This window comes from Dermacentor albipictus, chromosome 1, assembly GCF_038994185.2.
Source record: "Dermacentor albipictus isolate Rhodes 1998 colony chromosome 1, USDA_Dalb.pri_finalv2, whole genome shotgun sequence".
Lineage (NCBI taxonomy): Eukaryota > Metazoa > Arthropoda > Arachnida > Ixodida > Ixodidae > Dermacentor > Dermacentor albipictus.
In genome coordinates this window covers 258,012,022-258,025,382 of record NC_091821.1, presented here as the reverse complement: position 1 = coordinate 258,025,382, position 13,361 = coordinate 258,012,022, and the positions used below count along the sequence as shown (strand labels likewise).

General features: G+C 41.8%; 1 protein-coding gene across 3 annotated transcripts in view; it reads left to right on the top strand.

Moving 5' to 3' along the window:
• The window catches only part of LOC139054345 (uncharacterized), a 34,871-nt gene that overhangs the window by 7,474 nt on the left and 14,036 nt on the right, over nt 1–13,361 (top strand). For all 3 annotated transcript variants that reach the window (XM_070531205.1, XM_070531204.1, XM_070531206.1), the window contains exon 5: nt 11,182–11,303. In XM_070531205.1, the coding sequence (XP_070387306.1) occupies nt 11,182–11,303 (122 nt within the window). The remainder of the gene's footprint in view (nt 1–11,181; nt 11,304–13,361) is intronic.

Sequence of the window (13,361 nt, the reverse complement as noted above, 5' to 3'; positions counted from 1 at the left end):
GGCTGTACAGAAATCGCAAGACAATGTGCCCATACAGAAAGCTGTGTCTATGGCTGTACAGAAATCGCAAGACAATGTGCCCAACAACGATGAATAAAGAAGTTTAATAATCCTGCATAACTTATTGTATATATCATTGATAAGCAATTTGCATAACTAAACAAGGCACATGTATAGCATAAACATAAGCTAACCAAAGCATATGCATAAGTGAAACCGTGAGCATAAGCATGCGCTAAATCATAAAGCATAACCATAAGCTAAACCGTAAGCATATGCATACCTTAAGCCATAAGCATATTCATAAGTTAAACTGTAAGCATATCCATAGGCTAAATCATAAAGCATAGCCATAAGCTAAACCGTTAGCATAACCATAGGCTAAATCATAAAGCATAACCATAAGCTAAACCAAAAGCATCAGCGAACCTTTTCCCTTCGAGATATCCAGGCTTAACCTTAGCTAAGCCGAAGCCAATTTTTTTTTTTATTTTCTACTTCGTTATGAAACGACACAGCAGATGACAATTCTCGAAATTAATTGAGAGGAAACGTCAGCATGAGTACGTCGAGTTAATGGTACACATGCGATTCGGTCATGGCTATCAAACGAAACAATGTAGGTTGATTCGCTGATAATCACTAGGCCCTCGCCAGGAGGCTTCGCTCGCTAGCGAATACGATTCACTATTCTACTGCGGTGTCCGCAGCCTCCAATCAAAGACCTTGTGATCAGTACCGCTAAAACAGTCATGAATACCATTTATTTGCATAACTGATATGGTCGAGTCACTAGTGATCACAAGTGAAATACAATGCGCAGTTCGGGGTTCTTGGTGTTTTGCGCAACATAACGTCACCAGTCGCTAGTGATCACTAGTGGCACAACATTGTGTCACTAGTGATCACAAATCACTCTTCACTATCAAGTAGCAATGGTAGCAGACCAAATGCTCACTGATCGTAAATGATCATAATTGGATTATTGTTTAAAAGTTTCATTTGACATGCATGACGCTATGCATCATAAAAGTGCAAGAACACCGAACAGAGCTTATCGCTAGTGATCATTAATGGCTCTGCAATGTCAGCTAGCAATGCTGACTCATTAAAATTATCATTTATTGACACTTTTATTTATACTATTGACGGCGCGCATATATGATGGCTGTGACCATCAAACTACACAAAGTGATTATTTGTCACTGTGAATCAATCTTAGTATCTCCTATAGTTAATAAGTTATAGTTAGTGAATAGCCGTCTGAACGACATTTCATTTGATATCTATGACGCTATTCGGCATGAAAATTCGAGAACATCGCAATGAGCGCATCACTAGTGATGATAAAAACTCGGCGGTTTCAGTTGGCAGTGGTAACGCAAAAATGCTCGTCCTTCTGCAGCTTCATTGATACTACTGATGGCACTCACGAGGGAAAGCTGTCTCAGGTATAGTGAAATAGGCGAATAATATTCACCAGTGACTTAAGAATACGAGTTTATATAGGCATAGTGAGTCACTCGTTTCATGGTATTTCATTGCATGTATATGACGTTATGTTGCGCGAAACACCAAGAACCCCGAACTGCACGTTGTATTTCACTTGTGATCACTAGCGACTCGACCATATCAGTTATGCAGTTAAATGGTATTCATCGCTGTTTTAACGGTACTGATGACTAGGTCTTTGATTGGAGGCTACGGATATGGCAGTAGAATAGTGAATCGTATTCGCTAGCGACCGAAGCCTCCAGGCGAGGGCCTAGTGATTATCATCGAATCAACCTTTATTGTTTCGTTTGATAGCCATGACCAAATCGCATGTGTACCATTAACTCGACGTACTCATGCTGACGTTTCCTCTCAATTAATTTCGACAATTGTCATCTGCTGTGTCGCTCTCATAAGAAAATACACAAAAAATTAGCTGGGACTCAGCTAAGGTTAGGCCTGGATATCTCAAAGGGAAAAGGTTCGGTGAGGCGAATGATTTAGCTTACGGTTATGCTTTATGATTTAGCCTTTATGCTAAAGGTTTAGCTTATGGTTATGCTTTATGATTTAGCCTATGGATATGCTTACGGTTTAACCTATGAATATGGTGATGGTTTAAGTTATGGATATGCTTACGGTTTAGCTTATGGTTATGCTCATGGTTTCACTTATGGATATGCTTTGGTTAGCTTATGTTTATGCTATACATGTGCCTTGTTTAGTTATGCAAATTGCTTATCAATGATATATACCATAAGTTATGCAGGATTATTAAACTTTTTTATTCATCATTGTTGGGCACATTGTCTTGCGATTTCTGTACAGCCATAGACACAGCTTTCTGTATCGATAGTATCACTCTCTTTTCCTTCCATGTTGAATGCGCACGTCTATTCTCCGGCAAGCGGTTATAAGTCGGCCTCTGCGATAAACACGCGCTTGCGGCGAACGTCAAACGATGACGCCAAGCGCGTGGCAGTGGCTACCTGTGCCGCCTCCGAACACGCTTACGGAGCCAATTTGACTCCGAACATGCTTACGGAGCCAATTCCGACATACGTTGGCTGAAGCTTTTCGCTTCAAAACCTCCTAAAGTTGCCGTTAGTCCCGTGGCAGGATAGCTACTGGTCTATCACCTCGCTGTTTCATTTTCAAGGTGTTAACTCATAATATGTTCACAAATTTTCAGAAGGCTTGAAATCCAAAGGTTCTTGAATTCCGTTGTGTCTGGATTAAATTCACTGGCGTTTGGATTATTTCGGCTGGCGTTTGGATTAAATTGAGTGGCGTTTGGATTAAATTGAGAGGCGCTCGGATTAAAATCACTGGCACTTGGATTAAATTGACTGGCGCTTAGATTAAATTGACTGGCGCTCAGATTAAATTGACTGGCGCTTGGATTAAATTGAGCGGGAAAACCTGTAGTTACAAAGTCTTCAAGGGTAACAAATCGATATGTTACCCCTGGTGGATAAAGAAGAAAACAAGTTAGAAGACCAGGCTGATGCTCTTGGCGAACACTTTGAGCATGTGTATAGCTCAATACACTTTTTGGAGTCTTTTCATAAATACAAAGAAATGGTAAACGGAAGCCAATCAACTGTCAATGCAGCCCAAGTGAGCCTTATAATCATCCTTTCAAGGTTGCCAAGCTTAGAGCTTCCTTGACTGCAGGTCAGAGCTCTGCACACTACCTGACAGAATCTTGTACGACATGATTAAACACTTCCACCCCAACACAGAAATTATGCTACTCACACTTTTCAATACTATCTGGACTGCTGGTTATCTGCCATCTAAATTGAAGAAGGGTGTTTCATCCCGGTATTAAAGCACGGTAAAGATCCTTCATTGGTGACTAGTTACCAGCCTATAGCACTTATGAGCTGCCTTTGTATTTTGAAAAAATCATCAGTGGCTGTCTCGTACATTTCCTCAAGTCCACTAAAATGCTTGACTCATTTCAGTGTGGTTTTAGATAAAGCAGGTCTACAACCGATCATCTTGTGTGCATCGAGACAAACATCCAGGATGCATTTGTCCACAAGCAGTACTTCTTGTCCATATTCATCGATATGGAAAAGGCATGTGACACTATGTGGCTCTACGGAATATTCTGAGACCTGTCGGAGATGCGTATTCGAGGAAATATGCTTAACAATGTAGAAAGCTACCTGTCCAACCACACATTCCGAGTTAGAATTGGCAATCTATTGCCGCTCTCATTTGCACAAAAATCTGTTGTACCTCAAGGAGGCGTGCTCAGATGCATGCTCTACATTGTTAAGATGTCCTCACTCCATGCATCACTACCTCCAAAAATTCTCTATTCTGTCTACGTAGGCGATGTGCAATTAGCTTATAAATCTTGTAACTTTACAGTATGTGAGCAACAAGTACAGCATGGATTTAACAATGTGTCTAAATGGGCAGAAGAAAACGAATTCAAACTTCACCCCCCAGAAAAGTTGCTGTGTTCTTTTCTCAAGAAAAAGAGGACTAGTTCCGTATCTTAGCATTGAACTGTACAAGCAACGAATACCTCTAAACAAGGAGCACAAGCTCTAGGCATCGTGCTTGATGCAAAACTGACCTCAATGGCGAAGTGCCTAAAAACAATGAACTTTCTGAAAATTCTATCTCGCACAACATGGGGCAGTGACAGGAATTGCTTACTGTACTTGTACTGAAATTGACCCTTGCAATGTTTAACACCCAAACCCTCTCGAGTGAGGCTAGCTTAGCAGGAATCTTTGAGGAACTATCAGGCATTGTTTGGGATATCATTGGCCTCAGTCAGGTTAGAAGCACCGGTGAGGCTTATACAGTGCTGACAAATGGCCGCATCCTCTGCTATAGAGGACTACCAGATAAGAAGCAGTACGAAGTAGGATTCCTAATCCATAAGGACATAGCAGGCAACATTGATAAATTCTACAGCATTAATGATAGGGTAGTGGTAGTCGTAATAAAGCTGAATAGGAGGTATAGAATTAAGGTAGTACAAACCTACGCTCCAACCTCCAGTCACGATGATGAAGAAATAGAATAGTTTTATGAAGATGTTGAATTAGCCATGCAAAAAGTGCAAACTCTGTATACTGTAGTCATGGGCGACTTCAGTGCAAAAGTGGGGAAAAAGGCTGGCAAACAAGCAATTGGCAACTATGGCTTGGATTCTAGGAACACTCGAGGAGAGATGTTGGTAGAATTCGTGAAATGGAATAAGCTGCGAATAATGAACACCTTCTTCAGGAAGCGTTGGAACAAAAAGTGGACCTGGAAAAGCCCTAATGGGGAAACAAGAAATGAAATTGATTTCATACTTTCTGCCGATCCAAGCAGAGTGCAGGATGTAGAAGTGTTAGGTAGGGCAAAGTGCAGTGATCATAGGTTAGTGAGGGCTAGGATTCACCTCAATTTGAAAAGAGAAAGAGTAAAATTGATCTAGAGGAAATGGGCCAACCTAAACACAGTAGGGGTAAAAGCAGACCAATTCAGGTTGCCACTTGCAAACAAACATGCAGCCTTAGAACAGAAAGATGAAGATGACAAAGAGGCAATGAATGAAACCGTAACTAGGCTGGCTTCAGAAGTAGCATTTGAAGTGAGAGTTAAGGCACCAAGGCAACCACTAGGTAAGCTCTCCCAAGTAACAAAGGACCTAATAAAGAAACGACAAAGAATGTGTCCAACTCAAGAGATAAGATAGAATTCGCAGAACTGTCAAACCTGATCATCATCAGCCTGGTTATGCCCACTGCAGGGCAAAGGCCTCTCCCATACTTCTCCAACTACCCCGGTCATGTACTAATTGTGGCCATGTTGTCCCTGCAAACTTCTTAATGTCATCCGCCCACCTAACTTTCTGCCGCCTCCTGCTACACTTCCCTTCCCTTGGAATCCAGTCCGTAACCCTTAATGACCAACAAAGCGAAATTAAGTGATATTTGAAACTATAACGTGAGAAAGACTAAAGAAGCCGTAAAAAATGGATGAATCCTGAAATCAGTAAGAAATAAACTTGGCGTAGGACAAACCAAGATATATGCACTGAAAGATGGAACTGTCAAAACTAATCAGCAAGGAGAAAATAAGGGATATTCGAAATTATAATGTGAGAAAGACCGAGGAAGAAGTAAAAGATGGACACAGCCTGAAAACATTGAAAAGGAAACAAGGCTTCGGACAAACCAAGATGTATGCACTGAAACATAGGCAGGGTAATATCAGCAATCTTGAAGATATAGTAAAAGCAGCGGAAAAATTCTATACTGACCTGTACAGTACCCAAAGCAGCCATGCTACTTCCATTCGAAGTAGTAATGAACAGTTTACAGAGGCTCTTTCTATAACTAGTGATGAAGTTAGAAGGATCTTGCAAGACATGAAATGGGAAAAAGTAGCTGGAGAAGATGGACTACCAGTCGATTTAATCAAAGATGGAGGAGACATAATGCTTGAAATACTTGTGGCCCTTTGTACGAACTGTCTACTGACTTCAAGGGTCCTAGCGAACTGGAAGAATGCCAACATTATACTAAGTCACAAGAAGGGAGACATTATAGAATTGAAAAATTATAGGCCCATTAGCTTACTTCCAGTACTATATAAAATATTCATTAAGATAATCTCCAATAGACTAAGGACAACACTGGACTTTAGTCAACAAAGAGAACAGGCATGTTTCAGGAAGGGATACTCTACAATGGATCACATCCGTGTCATCAATCAGGTAATCAAGAAATCCACAGAGTACAATCAGCCTCTCTATATGGCTTTTCATAGATTACGAAAGGGCATTTGATTCACTAGAGATACCAGCAGTCTAGAGGCATTACATAATCAAGGAGTGCAGGACGCTTGCGTAGATATCCTGGAAAGTATCTACAGAGATTCAACAGCTACCTTAATCCTCTACAAGAAAAGTAGGAAGATACCTGTAAAGAAAGGGGTCAGACAAGGAGACACAATCTCTTCGATGCTATTCACTATGTGCTTTCAAGAAGTATTCAAGCTATTAAACTGGGAAGGCTTAGAAGTAAGGATCAAGGGCGAATATCTCGGCAACCTTTGATTTGCAGATGACATTGTCTTGTTCAGCAACACCGGGGACGAGTTACAACAAATGATTGAGGTCCTTAACAGAGAGAATATAAGAGTGAAATTCAAGATTAATATGCAGAAGGTAAAGATAATCATCAATAGCCGGGCAAAGGAACAAGAGTTCAGGATCGCCAGTCAGCCTCTAGAGTCTGTGAAGGAGTACGTTTACCTAGGTCAATTACTCACAGGAGACCCTGATCATGAGAAGGAAATTTACAGAAGAATAAAAATGGGTTGAAGCGCATTCGGCAGACATTGTCAAATGCTGATTGGAAACTTACCATTATCATTAAAAAGAAAGGTGTACAATCAGTGCATTTTACCAGTGCCGACATCATCATCATTATCATCAGCCTATTCATGTCCACTGCAGGACGAAGGCCTCTCCCAGCGATCTCCAATTACCCCTGTCCTGCGCCAACCGATTCCAACTAGCACCCGCAAATTTCCTCATTTCGTCGCACCATCTAGTCTTCTGCCGTCCTCTACTGCGGTTCCGTTCTCTTGGTACCCATTCTGTCACCCTAATGGTCCAACGGTTATCTAGTCTGTGCATTACATGACCTGCCCAGCGGCATTTTTTTCTCTTAATGTCTATTAGAATATCGTCTATACCCATTTGCTCTCTGATCCAAACTGCTCTCTTTCAGTCTCTTAAAGTTATGCCTAGCATTCTTCGTTCCATCGCTCTTTGTGCAAATGCACTGATTGTATACTTACCTTTTCAATGATAACGGTAAGCTCCCGGTCAGGAGCTCACGATGTCTGCCGTATGCCATTCAACCCTTTTTTATTCTTCTGTGAATTTCCTTCTCATGGTCCGGGTTCCCTGTGATTAATTAACCTAGTAAATGTACTCCTTCACAGACTCTAGAGGCTGACTGACGCTCCTGAACTCTCGTTTCCTTGCCCAGCTGTTGATCATTATCTTTGTCTTCTGCATATTAATCTTCAACTACACTATTACTCTCTCTGTTAAGGTCCTCAATCATTTGTTGTAACTCGTCTGCAGTGTTGCTGAATAGAACAATGTCATATGCAAAGTGAAGGTTACTGAGATATTCACTGTTGATTCTTAGTCTTAAGCTTTCCCGGTTTAAAAGCTTGGATACTTCTTCCAAGCATGTAGTGAATAACATTGGATAGATTGTGTCTCCTTGTTTGACCCCTTTCTTTATAGGTATCTTCCTACTTGTGTAGAATTAAGGTAGCTGTGGAATCTCTGTATATATTTTCCAAGATATTTATCTAAGCGGTCTGTACTCCTTGATTACGTAATGCCTCTATGACTGCTGGTATTTCTACTGAATCAAATGCCTTTTCGTAATCTATGAAAGCCATATATGGAGAGGCTTATTGTACTCTGCAGATTTCTCAATAACCTGGTTTATGACATGGATGCGATCCATCGTAGAGTAACCTTTCCTGAAGCCAGCCTGCTCCCTTGGTTGACTAAAGTCCAGTGTTGTCCTTATTCTATTGGAGATTATTTTGGTAAATATTTTATATAATACTAGGAGTAAGCTAATGGGCCTATAATTTTTTAGTTCTTTAATGTCGCCCTTTTTGTGGATTAGTATAATGTTTGCATTCTTCCAGTTTTCTGGGACCCTTGCAGTTGATAGACACTTCGTATAGAGAGCCACCAGTTTTCCTAGCATTATGTCTCCTCCATCTTTGATTAAATTGACTGTTATTCGCTGACATATGGGGCAGAAACTTGGAGACTGACAAAGGAAGGAGGAGAGAAAGAGATAAGTAGAAGGCAGGGAGGTTAACCAGAATAATGTCCAGTTGGCCACCCTACACCGGGGGAATGGGAAAGGGGGAAAACAAAGATAACAGGGAGAGAGGAGGGAAGGAAAGAAAGAAATTGTGGTGAGTTCACTGACGCGTATGTTGTCTTACAGAAATTGCGTTAATAGACTGATAAAGAAGCTTAAAAACAAGTTAAGGATCGTGCAAAGGGTGATGGAACGAAGAATGTTAGGCGTAACATTAAGAGATAGGAAGAGAGCGGTGTGGATCAGAGAGGAAACATGGATAGCTGATATTCTGATTGACATTAAGAAAAGAGATGGAGCTGGGCAGGTCATGTAATGCGTAGGTTAGATAACCGGTGTACCATTAGGGTTACAGAATGGGTGCCAAGAGAAGGGAAGCGCAGTCGAGGACAACAGAAGACTAGGTGGAGTGATGAAGTTAAGGAATTCGCAGGTGCTAGCCGGAGGAATCGGTTGGTGCAGAATGGGGGTAAGTAAAGGTCGCAGGGAGAGGCCTTCGTCCTGTAGTGGACATAAAACAGGCTCTGCTGCTGCTGCTTAACGTAAACCAGCACAAATTTCTTGCCATTATAATCTCGTCTGATCTCGGCTGGACAGAGCATGTGGAAACAATAAGTGTGAAATTGAAGAAATTGTTTTTCCTCAAGTGGATGCTACGACATGCTAACCATGACACTAAACTTTTAGCATACATTGCACATGTCAGACTGTTTCTAGAATATGTTAGTATAATCTGGTTTCTATTCACAAGTAGTGATATCAACACGCTTGAAAACGTGCAGTGGAATGTGGTTAGATATATTTTTAACTGTTATCGCCACCTGGATTCCCTGCCGGAATCGTTATGTCGTGCAGGATTATCTACTCTCCAAAGTCGAGCTAAACTAAATCGCCTAAAGTTTCTACGTAGGTTACTGCACACCTGCTTTAATATAATACCACACAGGATACGTTGAAACTAAGAAAACAAGACAAACACATTACACGCATTATCTCACACTCCAAGAATACTCGTGCAACAACACATTTTTTTTATCCTTTTTTTTCCTAGATGCATACGAGAATGCAATGGTCTTTACTGGCTTATAGTAGAAGAGCATAGAATAGACGACTTTGTAGAACTAGTGCAAAAAACTGTTTAGTTTGTATGTACTGATGCATTTGTAAGCATATCACATTTATGTTTTTCCTATCCTTATATATATTTTTCCTAATGGCATGCTTTACATTATTGTATTTGTGCTTACTGTTGTATTTATTCTCCAACTTAAAAGGTTGTTTGTCTATATTATGCAAACTACTACGCTAACACTAGTACTATGCATTGTGCGTGCCTTCTCTTCCTTCTTCTTCTTCTTTTTTTTGTTTTGTTTTCGATGAGGGCGAAATGCGAAAACACCTGTGCGCTTAAATTTAGGTGCACGTTAAAAGAACCTCAGGTGGTCGAAATTTCCGGAGTCCTCCACTACTGCGTGCCTCATAATCAGAAAGTGGTTTTGGCGTGTAAAACCTCATAATTTAATTTTTTGTTTTTCTTTTTTTGTTTGCATTTGTGGGGTTCTTACCCGTGCTCTTGGGACAAAGGAACCACAACACAGTAGTGCAAACAATCACAATTTATTGTACGTTTTCTAGATCAATGCCTGCTAGCAGAGTTGCTATCCACAAAACATGCTGATGGGTGCGCGACAAATCATGGAAGTCCGACTCATCGCGACCAGATAACGAGCGAATATGTTCGCCCCATGCTGGACACCAATGCCTGGTCGTTCGCACATACGGTCACGCGAACGGTGACGCGTTCGAACGATCGTGTTCGTCCATTCCGGAGTAGACTTCGCGAAACGATCTCACAGAAGCATGGATCGGCGCACATGCAGAACGTCTGCGCCACTTGCCGATCCCGAGCCAAAGAGGAAGAGCCTTCTCCTTTTTGCACCCAAGTAACCCCGCCGTTAGGTGGCGTTAGCTGAGCAACACTCGCGCCATCTCTCGTACTACCCTGCAAGCATACCGACTGCCGGAGTAAAGCAACGCGGCGAAGCCGGATTAAAGGAGACGGGAGCTATGCGAGAAAACAACATATCAGGAGATGCGCGAGAGTTGCACATCCCCACACACTTTAGCCAACTGTTTTCTTGCTCCTGCCAGTTGTTTATGGGTGTGATATTTTGAAAACCTCACTCCTATAATAACCTTGCCAAAGGGTTGACAGTATGAAGAAATAAAATAAATAAGTATATATATATATATTGCATAATACCGTACAAAATATAAAATTTAACATAGTACCCAAACAATAATAATCTTTACAAGCGGGAACATGGTACTGTAGATGGCTAGCCAGGCTAAGCATAAAGGCTGAGGCCCATACGCTAGAGCATCTGATAGGCAGCCATCTAGAGCAGGAATTTGCAGGTTGTGGAAGATGCACACACACTCTCTCTCATACATACACACACTCATGAAGAGCATGTGACACACAGGGCAAGAACCGGGCAGTCAATGGCTGCACAACGGACAGTTCCAGCGTTCTGTTTTATTGTCGTGCACTATTAATGTAAATCAGTCTTAACGCAGTCTCAAATAAAGTTACTGAGCGTTTGAGCAGTGCCTGAGCGCACTGCTCATTCATTCAAAAGCTGCTAGGTGTCCTTGATGGCCAAGTTTGTTGACAACTATTTAGGGCTTATACTTCGTCAGAATTGCCACAGTACACATAGTTAAGTCATGATTTCTCTGGCACAGCTGTACTTAATGAATCGATTTTTGTTTTTTGTAATACTGTGTGCAGCTAAGGTCTATCTGGCGCTGACCCTTTGGCACATATTGCACTGGGCTGAAACTAGTCTGCGCAGCAACCTGCATTCATGGGCACCACCTTTGCTGCCCCAAGTTGTCTTCTGCGATCTCCAGGCAAGTGTGACAGCAATTCTCTTGCCTTTCACAAAATGCTGTGCAAGTTTTGCCAATTTTCTATTCTTTTCTTTTAGCTTTCTGTTTAATCAGGGTGTCTACCAACCAGAAATTCTCAGGGATTTCGAGCCTCTATCAGGGAAAATTAGCTGTAATTTTATTGAAAGGGCCGAAAGTCGCGGTAATGGTGGCTCGAGTAACAGACAGGAATCGTAATTAATCGTCTTTGACGTCCTGTCATCCGCTGGAGGAGTTGCCAGTTTACAGTCAACGACCGACTTTTCGTATTCCCAATAATTTGGACGGCTTCGCAGCGCCACCACGTACCCCATAGAGTCAATGTATCAGAACGTCTCAAATTTCGGACGCAAGAACTCTTCGCCGTCCAATCTTTGGGACATTTTGCCGTGACCGCAGGTCTGAAACGGCATTAATCAAAGCCACCACTGCTGCCATTTTGATTACCTCGCCGCCTCAAATCGGCGCTCTTGCATGCAGATCCACTGGCAGCCGTAGCCACCACTGCGGCAAGGTGAGGCATAGCTGCTTCAACATTTGCTATTAAGGTTCTTGCCGTGCAGTGTCGTGTTTTTCGTTGAAAGAATTCGCCGCTGTCAGCAATGGCACCAACTTTGCCTCTGTAATTCACGCGATTGGCCTCGAAGCTTAGAAAGCACGGCTTGTTGCATAATGCTGGTTCCTGAAAGGCAGATGCGCCTTAGCACAGCAATGTTACGCACTGAAGTATACATGAAGTATTGCCAAGCTGGTGACATTCCAATATGACCAATGGGGCTGTTTCTCGCAGGCAACGCTAGCGCTGCCTGGATTCTAACGGTAGTTGTACTGATACCCGAAAAATGTTCATCTACTACTAATACTAGATGATGTTTTCAATATTATTCACTTATCTAAATTTAAAAACGACAGGTGATGTCTGAATAATTTCTAGTTGTTTAGAAAGTGACGTGTGTCAAAAGCGGAATGACACATGTGAGGAATACCACACAGCAGACGACCGACGCTGGCGTCGTCTGCTTCTGCTATTGCTGCTGCGCTGCCCGCTTGCTTTGGCCAGATATATATATATATATATATATATATATATATATATATATATATATATATATATATATACACACACACACACACACACACACACACACACACACACACACACACACACACACACACACACACACACACACACACACACACACACACACACATATATACTTCTTTTTTACTTATTGATGACTCAGAATTAGCTTGTACATTTACCTTTGAAGGTTGGTACTGCTGCATAGGCCGAGCAAAATCATGACGTTAATTGCACCAACTTGCTGCAAATAAAGAGCTTTATTATAATGGCATCAATGTTTTAGATGAAATAAAACACATGCGAATAGCATTTCAGAAGATATACTGGTGCGCAACATGCATAGTTGTTTATTTGAAAAAAGATACTACGTACAGTCTCGCCACACATTTTTGGTGAACACAAGCTGTCCGCCACTGAATGAAGAAATACATCCGATCGCAAAAAGCCGCCGCAGGCTGGTACGTTGCTAAAGTTCCTCCAGTTTTGTAGCTGAAGATGTCACACCACTTCGTTCACAATATCCAACAAACTGCAGCTCGATTTGCGCATAAACACATAGCTTACGCAAGGGCGAATTCTGTCACGACTGTTCGTCTTCTGGTCCAGGCTGCTTGCTCTCTCTCTTGCTGTTACCCCTTCGAGAAGTTCTCACTATATGAAGCTTTTCAGCGTTTAAGCTGAATTTGCTTCAAACAGCTTAACATTTAAGAGAGAAATGTTTTTTTGTACGTGCTGGTTTGAAGCATCACAAATAAAGTTTACGATATAAAGGCTTAGCTGATGCTTCGATTACCGCTGCCGGCAGTGCGCTGTTGTCGCGCCACCCCAAGGCTTGGATGTGAAACACGCCACATGCCACGGGCTGTGTATTATGGTGAAGCTTAACAAGTGGGAAGGGGCAATTGTCACGGGACACATTATGTATTGCCTAATTATACACGCATGCACCCACCGTC